Genomic DNA, 9,786 nt, shown 5'->3' on the forward strand with positions numbered 1-9,786 from the left:
ATTTTCCCAATTTTTTATACGTCGATATGTTGTCGCGCGGTGTTAGCTTAACTGTGAAAGTCACCGTTCGAAAAAAAAAACTTAGTTTGACCAACACGTGTTTATTATTTTAATAAGATATGGTATATACGGTGCTAATTAAAAATTCAACTGGTTTATTAAAATAAAGTTTTAAATATTAGTTAAAAAGATTTTTCAAACTCCAAATGCATATCAATTAAAATTAACAAATATTAAGAATTTTATTCTTGAAGGAAAGGATAATTAGTAGCCGAAGTTGGTTGACGATGTAGACCGTAGTAACGAAGTTTATTATATGTAATAAGGTGATAACCTCACGCATAATCTAATTACGATTTCTATTTTCTATACAGGTTGGTGGGGTATTGAAAAGGATGTGATTATATGTAGAAACAATTAACAAATTTTAAATTGATTTTGAAGATTTTTTATTTATTTGTTTTCATTTAATATGCAAATCTGATAAGTTGACATCAATTCTTAAGGATTTGAGTAATATCTTACGAGGTTATCAATTTCAATTCCAAGCTCACCTGGATTTTTATCACATCATATGTTACATTAGGGAGTTATGCGTTTGTGATGACACAACGACTGTCAAGTGGCAGTCAGTTGTATCGCTTCTTAGGGGAATGCTCAAGCCAAACTCTGAAGCCAAGGTGGACTCGGTTATGACAACATAGTTTGACTAGAGTGAGACAACAAAACTCTTCAAATTTGAGGATTACGTTGAGCTAATACACAACAAAGTCATCGTTCCAAGTTCCAAAAATAATAATACAAAATTCATGCGACTAATGAATAGTATTTTTTATTTATGCTTAATTTGGTTTGATATTTACTTAATTTCATTTATTAACTTTTTAATTAGCTAACAATTTTAAATTGACATAATCATACAATATTTAAAGTTTCCTCATAATATGGATGGAGCTTTATATATATTAGTGTCGGGATTCAATTTAATAATATCATATTTTTCTTAGACACTTTTATTTGTGTTTTCTCGCATATTAAATGTTTATTATCAAACTTTATCTGGTTTTTCAGTTTATGACATGTTGCATTAGAGCTCATTAGTATATGGATGTAACAAATTGTTAAAATAAAATCATAAATCAATCTTCGTATTCTTGTGATAGAGATCTAGGATCCATAACCTCAACACTATTAGTGAAGAACCACATGTCATGAACATAAGTAGCGTCACTTGGCGTAAACATCCACATAAATTACAAAGGTGATTACTATGGTGTTTTCAACATCCTCATTCATAACGGAGGCATTGGTAGTGTTGGATATATGGATGCATTTGATATTGGTATGCTCATTTAGTATCCTTAGACCTGAGATACATATTAGAACTTTCGTTTACTAAAGGTATTCTTTGACCAGTGTCAACCGCTGTCGCGTAACTGCCAGTCATAAAGGCATTGGTTGGGAATATTCTGAAGTTCAGTGGGAGTTGTATATAATCAAGATGGGATTCTGTACTCTTACATGATATGTAATAGTTAGACATCTTGGCACCTTCGTTGATTCAAACTGGTAAAGTGTGAGGCCTCACTCAAACTTACTGTGTGTTTGATTGGACCACTTTGACTCGAGAACGAAAACGATAATGATTGAACGCCATATGAGATTGATATGATCCATGTCTCATTGTTCAATTGGTGTTTTATACGGAAATGATAGATAACAATGATTACTATATTTTCATTATCTTGCAATAGTGTTTTCCAAGATCTTTAGGTTAATGAATTTAAAATGTCATAACCTGTTGGGGGCAGCCATATGTAGCTAGAGCACCGCTGGTTGTCAGCGTTGAGAAACTTAACCGAATCCGTCCAAGTGGGAGACTATTGGATATATGGACCGGTCCGCTTAAGTCAACGCGACCGACCGGGTTATGACCCGTAAGAGTTACACCTTGGGTAACGAGCGAAAAATCCGCTTAAATTAGTTAACCGGTATTGACGATATTTAACGGGCTTTTAAACGAGTTGGGCTTTGGGGTTAGGTTAAGTTTTATTATTGATAATTAAGACTATCAATATGTTATATATATAATATATAATAACCTAACATGTATGCATGCAAACTGTTGGAGCCGTAAAAAGAAAAATAACCAAACACACCTTTGTTGGTTTTGACGGCAGCAAGCACACAAGTGCCGTACGGTGCCGCAAGCTCATCTCCGGTCACCGCCGCTGCCAAACTCGTCATCGGCCATCACCGCAGGAGTCACGCGCCACCTGCTGCCACGGTTCGTTGCTGTCCCGAACCTCGCTAGCCGCTGCCGTAGCGCACCGACGCCGCCCCGTTGTTCGTTTCGTCACCTAGCGCCGCTTGTTAACTCTCGGTGTCTCAACCGGTTATTCATTAACCTAGGTAAACTTAAATATTGTCGGTTTAGATTTATGTTTCTTTGGTTGTTTCGTATCGTACTCGTATTGTATGTAACCGGATCCTGTACGGTTCCTAATATTGGTGATTACTCGTTTTGTATTCCGCTGCGTATTCTGTTATTAATGTGATTAATAATTATGAAACCTTTATAATTAAAACCGGGTTTAATTGTTAAACCGTTGACTGATCACCACTGGAACCCAACAGGTAGAACTAGTCGTGATTATCGACCATGTATCAAGCTATAGATGTTGAAGCCCTTAATGTTGGGGGTGAGGAAATATAAAAAAATGTTAACATGAAGGAGAGTAATGAACTAAAGGAAATAAATGATATTGAAACCAACAAATCTCAAGATGATGATGTGTTATATCAAGACATAAGTGTTGAAGCCATAATATTTGAAGTGAGTAAACATGTTAGCATAATGGAGAGTCATGAAGACAAGACGATAATTAAATTATGACACATAAGCTAATGTCATCAATGGTGTTCTCATGATATATGGATGCCACTTAAAGACCAACAACATTTAAAATAGATGAGAATGTGAAATCAAATCCAAGAAGTCGAGGATGAGTTCATCTCAATAATTAAGAAAGAACTATGAGAGATGAATAACCCAATTATCATACTTGTGTGTGAATCAATGGGAGTGTGGAATACGCGTGGAAAAAACAGTTTAAGATTCTTATTTAATAAACTAACTATGAGTTATCACAAATTCATGTAGTTGATTAGTAGGTTATTTACTTAATTTTTTATAAGTACATTTCTCACAATAACAACGTGTCTCTCTCAAATGGTCATAATACATGTCATCCTCATTACCCGAGTTCGAATCCCCCTTACAATGGTACTGCCCCATATTTCAGAGCATGCATATGAAAAACCTTCTGACCACCTCATCAGAGTGATGATGACAGTTACAAACTATTTACAATTATTTACGTACTCAAATTCATTTATTTGCTCAATTTAATTTCTTTAGTTTTTTAAGTAGCTATAAGTTTAAATTAACAACATAACAATTTTCCTATAAAAGGGTGAGTACGTGAGAGTTAATGAGACCTACCAAATTTTGTTACTCGTCCATGGTAAAAACGAACAACTATCACACAATTGTTTTGACTACCCACTAAGGAACTAACCTCAATAGCCTCCAATGGCCAATGCTTACGAGTGAAACCTACGCCAAATACCACTTTCGATTAAAAAACCCACCAAATAAAGATATGATACTCCACTCCCACGTAATCTTAAAAAAGCCTATATATTGCTTTGGTAGAAAACTAATGATCATTATTATTAAAAATGCATTTGTAAATATTTTTATAAAGAAATTGTGGAGAGGCTTGGTGTTTCATGTGACCCAGGTTCGATTCATACCCCTAACATTTAGTTTCAGAGACATCAGGGTGATGATGTGAGTCTAGGCGAGTAGACGGTTTTGGATCCTATAACTGAACTGGTTTTATTTCACCGCACTGTTATGCCTTCGGGCGAGTGTTCACGGGCGGTGGCCTTAGGTGAGAGTTTTTTCCAGATCAAAATACGAGTATATCTCGAACTGTGAATTTAGCCAGTAATCCATTTGAAGAATTCGTTAACAGTTAAAAATATCATAATGACTTATAATCTATAATATATATAAACGAAGATATAAAAATCCTACGTGTTGCGATGTGGTCGCTCCCCCTTTTTTTGGAGTCACCAGATTTGCTTGATTTTTAAATGGAGACTTCTCATGCATTTGACCTGAATTCATGGGTATGGATCTTACCAAACCCAGATATTCTTTAAACGGGTTATAATATCTCATTAAGTTAAAAATTATTCTCACCAGATTATTTATGTAAAAATTCTATAAAATATGATATGATAAAAAAATAATATCTTATTTATTTTTAAAAAAATATATATATTATTTAAATTAAAAAACCAATTTGATAGTAAAAAAAATAAACGGGTCTTGGGTCTCATCAAACCGTCTTGAGTCTCATCAAAACCATATAGCTTTTAAACAGGATTATAACATCTCATTTATTTGTGAAACAATTTATCATCAAACCATAAGTATATTATTAACTTTCATACAATAAAAAAATATAAATTAAAAAAATAAATAAATATTAGAACAAACAATATAAAACAACCCCCGTAATACGGGGGATAAAAACTAATAATAATATAAATAACAATGAAAAACGTTTTTATCGACACTTTGCCGATCACGTGTCGTCGCTAGTTTGTTAGTCATTTAGTCGGTAAAGGTTCGTTGCTATAATCTGGTCGCAACAACCAAAAATTGGCGCCTGTATAAATCTTGTCGTCAAAATCCAGTCTACAGCGATGACGCGTGATCGACAAAAGATTCATCAAAATTTTCTAAAAAAATAAAAAAAAATCATTTTAAAAGATAAAAAAAATTTACCGATGACATGTCATCGCTACGGTTTATGAAAAACAAATATTCATTAAAACAATTTTGTAACTTTAGCAACGACATGTCATTGGCACAAGTTGGTCAAAAGTCAAACTCAACAACTTGAAGAAGCCTATCCGACAGCACGTTGTCGGTAAAGCCCTTATATCCCGACGACATATGTCGTTGATAAAGAGTGGTCGGTTCAGACAAGATTTCTTGTAGTGGATTAGAAAAAATAAAATGATTTTTTTTTTTTAGAAAAATGAAACAACTTCAATCTTTATTTAATTTGATGTAGGGTTCATTATGTTGCAAGTGTCCAAATCATGACTTAACACTAGAATTAGAAACATTACATGAATAAGCTATCTTTCTCTTTCTCATGATTCTTTCATTATGAAACCTCTTTTTCATCCTAATAATAATTTACCTCTAAATCCAAACGTCAACATTCACAACCACCGTCCACCGTCAACACCACCCACCAAACACCCTTCCGATCAAAGCAACACCACCAACAACATTGCTTATTATTTCATCATCAACTTAACCCATATTAATTACTTTCAATTCACAAACCTTCCACCATACTATTATCTATATTCACGTACTTCTTTTCTAGTCATGTGGAATATGACAACTCACGTTCCCACTGCCTCCGCCGCCACCGACACCGCCGTTAGTGTAAGTATTGTTATCATTTCATGTTTTTGATCATTTCATGATTGTGTTATAATAAATTAATAATACTATGTATTTCTTGTTTCCAGAAGACCAAGAAACTGAATAGTGGACACCAGAAGAAAGAAGAATTAGAAAGAGAGGTACTATTTTACTACTTCTATTAGTGTAACTGGATTTTAATAATCACAACTTTCATCTATTAGTTGGGATTAATCCCAACTCAAGAAATGTTCGCAGACAGATAGTCCAGTTTGAAAGTATTTTTTCAAACAATCTCATACTAAATGAAAAATAACGTACTCCGTTAGTTTTTTTTTATGACGTGGAATATACGTATGGGGTTGCTGGAGATATACCATTGGTAACTTTCTTTCTTTTCTTTTATTTTTCCTAATTTTTTCAAATAAAAGTTTAATGATTTATAAGGTGTTATTAGTTATTTTTGTAATGACAATTAAGAGTAAAAGTTGTAAAATTGTTTCTTAATTATAAACAATATATTTTTTTTAAAAATAATATTAATTTTTAGTATATCCAAGCCATATTTTATAAGATTTGCATATCAAATCTTTGGTGGGATTAATGTTTAATTTTTAAGGTGTTATAACCTGTTTAAGGGCTATTTGGGTTTGGTGAGAACTAAATCTATGAATTCGGGTCAAACGCATGAGATACCTCCATTTACAAATTAAGAAATCTGGCGGCTTGAGAGAGGATGGGGACGACTAGAGAGCTTTTTTTATTATTTTTATTTTTGGTTCTTTTTCAAAATTCTCCTCGTTTTCATAAGATGTACTCGATAATCAAATGTCATGAAATAGCTTGTTTTGCATTAGTCAATTTGAGTTCTACATATGCATATATATAGCTTAGCAAAGTTGTGGGCACGATAAAGGTACCTAGTACTCATAGTTGCATGTTATATGTTTCCTGACACAATCTACATACATATTGTCAATCATTAAAAACTTCTTGCCATGCATGCATAAGTCATGGCTCACCATCCCCCATTGATCTCAATATTTGCATGTTTTCAAGAAATAAATCCACATGATATGATGGATTTTGGGTAACTAACCATTTCGATCCATTGACGGGTGCTAATAACCTAGGTATCGACTCTTCAAAAGATGCTAGATCACGAAGAAAAAGTCGGGGAGCTTCTTAAACGTACATATCAACAACAAGACCAGTCTGCTCTTCATATCCCCAAATCCCTTCCTCCAAAGGTATTTTTTTTTTCATTTTAGTGCGGATTCTAACTCTCTAAGATAAAATATATTAGTCAGAGCTTATTGTGACCGTCTTTACCATAATTAGAAGTTATTTGGTTAGTAGTTATTCATATTGTATTTCTATATATATTTGATTAATAATACACGTGTTGAAATCAAACCGTTTGATATACAATTTAGATGAAGGAGTTATTGACGGAACTAGCCATGGTTGAGAATGAAATAACAAGACTAGAAAGCCAAATCAGTCATCTACAATCCGACTTAGACAAAGAGAAAGAAGCTACAAGGGAATCTAAAATGAAACAAGGGCAATTTCGTCAAATTCCCGATGGATTGTTAGCTCCAAAGACACCGCTACCGTTACCAAAAGATAGAGGATACGGTGACAAATTATCGTTTGAAACCAAGGCATTACATTTCATTAGTAAAGCTATAAAGGGTGATTATAATCTTAGAGACTCCATTTCACAAGAGAAATCAAGAACTAAAAATGTCACGTTTATTGAACAAAAAGAAAACCGTGATAACAGTGGGGATCTCGGGGTTCGTGGCCGAACCCCGAGAAGAAGTGGTATTCTAAAACCACCCTCACCTGCAAGAGATACAAGACATGTTACTACTCCTAAGGTATGTATGCTATTATATTCAATATAATTTAAAAGTACATAAATACTAAACAATTGAGTATCACTGATATCCTGTAAAACTATTAACTATTGCTTTCTGTCTATTTTTAGAGAGAACGCAATGTAGCACACTCTTCGGATCCGGCGTCAAGCCAATCCGAAGAAGAGAACATTGCGAATTGGTCACCAAACAAGCTTTCCGAAAACATTATGAAATGTTTGATCTTCATTTTCACAAGGCTCCTAAGAATGTCTAGAACAATAGAGCTAGAGAAATCAGGACCGGTTTCACGATCAGCCAACTTTTCGCTAAGCTTTAGGGCTGAACCATGCTTGAACTCAAAGGCAAGCTTGTTGCTTCAAAAGGAGTCTAGGCAGCAAGACCCTTATGGGATCTTCAACCAAGAAGATTCAATTCCTAGAGACATTGGATGCTACAAGAACTTGGTTAGGTTTACATCTACTTCTTTGGACCCTAAATGCATTTCAAGTTCAAGTTACATTCCTTTGCTACAAAAGTTGAGGTACTTTACAATATTTTAGCCACATGACCCATACATTGGTGAGTTACAAGGTGTATTAATAATGTTGTACTTAAAAGGGCTTACATGAATGGGTTGCAAAAGGTGGATTTGATGTTTTTGACTTCACAACAGAAGCTGGCATTCTGGATCAACATGTACAATGCTTGTGTCATGCAAGTAAGTTCATCCACTTCTCATTTCATCATCTAAATAATGTTTTAAGGCCTCCATTTTGACTGTGTTAAATTAAATTCTTGAAATTAATTTCAGGGTTTTCTTCAGTATGGAGTTCCTTCGAGTCCTGACAAACTACATACACTAATGAACAAGGTTGGTCATTATTCTTATGAATTATTGAGTAACAAGTAAAGTTACTGTCTTCCGGACCGGAAGCAGGAGCGTTATATATTTTTCTGGGTTTAAACAACAAAGAAGTATTATACCTAAAAGAGTTTTATTTCACTAAAACTCACTAACTTTAATACTTGTGTGCCTTTCAGAAATCACATACAAAAAATGAGTGTTAGCATATTCTCACATGTTAGAACTCTAACTAAAATCGTTCCCTTTTAAAAAAAAGTGCTCAGAACTTTCGTTAAACTTTTTTTTGGGCGATAATTGTTTCAAACAGCTAGGAAACAATCTGCCTCTCTAAACATTTTCAAACGACTCAAAATTTGAATGTGAACCAGGCAACCCTAAAGATAGGAGGCCACACAATAAATGCACAAGCTATAGAACACATCATATTGAGAAAGCGTGAAGCCTCGATGATAGACAAGGTAAACACGCTTAATCTTTGGTTACAAACTCTCTATATAGTTATAACAAAGTTATGCTAAAATCTACATGCTAAAGTTGATACATTATAAGTCCACATCATATAAATTTGAATTGGTATTTTAACAATTTATCGTTTTTCGATTAGAACTATGGTAAGCCAGAAAGAGATGACAAAGATGCAATATTTCGCAAACTTCATGGACTCGACTCAACAGACCCAAATGTCACGTTCGCGCTATGTTGTGGCACACGCTCTTCTCCCGCGGTAAATGAACCTTTATTAAAAGCTTACATTGTTCATTATGTTTGATTATTTTCTAGTAATTGTATCCTAATTAACATTTTTGGAAAAAGATAAGAGTGTATACTAGTGATGGGGTTGTGAATGAATTAGAAAGAGCAAAGCTAGAGTACCTACAAGCTTCAATAGTTGTAACAAGTGCAAAGAAAATCGGGCTACCGGAACTTTTGCTTAGAAACATGCATGATTTTGCTCAAGATTTGGAAAGATTGGTGGAATGGTTGTGCCAAGAATTGCCTACTTCTGGTTCATTAAGGAAATCAATGGTGGAGTGCTTTAGAGGAGTCAGTAATGCAAAGGTTTCATCTATTGTAGAGAAACTACCATATGAATTTGAGTTTCAATATTTGTTGCCAATGTAGGCTATCACAAATTCCTTTGTATATTTTTGTGTATATAAATAATAAATAAATGTATAATAAGACATGATGTGTAACATCTCAGTTTTTGATATATTGCTTTAAGAATATTTATTAAAATTATGGTTTAATTACATTTGGTAAGCATTTTTAATTCATTCAAGCTATTCAATTTAGTGATTTTGAACATATATGATTAATAGAAGTATGATTATTATTGTTAAGGGTCCTTTTTTGTCTCGTATAGGACAGTTGAATCCTTAGAATTGGCTCTGTAGTTGCAAATGAGATCATAATTATTTTTTATCTAAACTTTAATTGCAAATGAGATTATAACTAATTTTTATCTTAACTTTAGAAGTATACAATTTTATGATTTTATTTTACCAAAACTTGATTAATTTTCATAAACA

The 9,786-nt window shown here is 33.5% G+C and overlaps 1 protein-coding gene across 2 annotated transcripts; it reads left to right on the forward strand.

Annotated features, from left to right (window-relative positions):
* Window positions 1-5,148: 5,148 nt before the first annotated feature.
* LOC143537194 (uncharacterized) lies at window positions 5,149-9,444 on the forward strand. Of its 2 annotated transcripts, XM_077031016.1 has the most exons (10): window positions 5,149-5,542; window positions 5,629-5,682; window positions 6,655-6,771; window positions 6,958-7,407; window positions 7,518-7,930; window positions 8,008-8,107; window positions 8,201-8,260; window positions 8,623-8,712; window positions 8,859-8,978; window positions 9,068-9,444. In XM_077031016.1, exons 1-10 carry the CDS (start codon window positions 5,255-5,257, stop codon window positions 9,374-9,376), a joined length of 2,001 nt encoding a protein of 666 aa, XP_076887131.1. In that variant the 5' UTR covers window positions 5,149-5,254; the 3' UTR covers window positions 9,377-9,444. The 2 variants fall into 2 exon arrangements, with proteins under 2 accessions (XP_076887131.1, XP_076887132.1); XM_077031017.1 differs by lacking the exon at window positions 8,201-8,260.
* Window positions 9,445-9,786: the final 342 nt, after the last annotated feature.

This window comes from Bidens hawaiensis, unplaced genomic scaffold (genome assembly GCF_021521415.1).
Source record: "Bidens hawaiensis isolate Kalapana, Puna unplaced genomic scaffold, B.hawaiensis_p1.1 tig00011151_1, whole genome shotgun sequence".
NCBI classification, from domain to species: Eukaryota; Viridiplantae; Streptophyta; class Magnoliopsida; order Asterales; family Asteraceae; genus Bidens; species Bidens hawaiensis.

What these genes read in the sequence shown, in the direction of transcription:
- LOC143537194 (XM_077031016.1), top strand. Translation starts at nt 5,255, where the DNA reads ATGAAACCTCTTTTTCATCCTAATAATAATTTACCTCTAAATCCAAAC. An exon ending in AAGAAGAATTAGAAAGAGAG is followed by an intron (nt 5,683 to 6,654) that starts GTACTATTTTAC and finishes CTAATAACCTAG; the next exon opens with GTATCGACTCTTCAAAAGAT. An exon ending in TACATACACTAATGAACAAG is followed by an intron (nt 8,261 to 8,622) that starts GTTGGTCATTAT and finishes AATGTGAACCAG; the next exon opens with GCAACCCTAAAGATAGGAGG.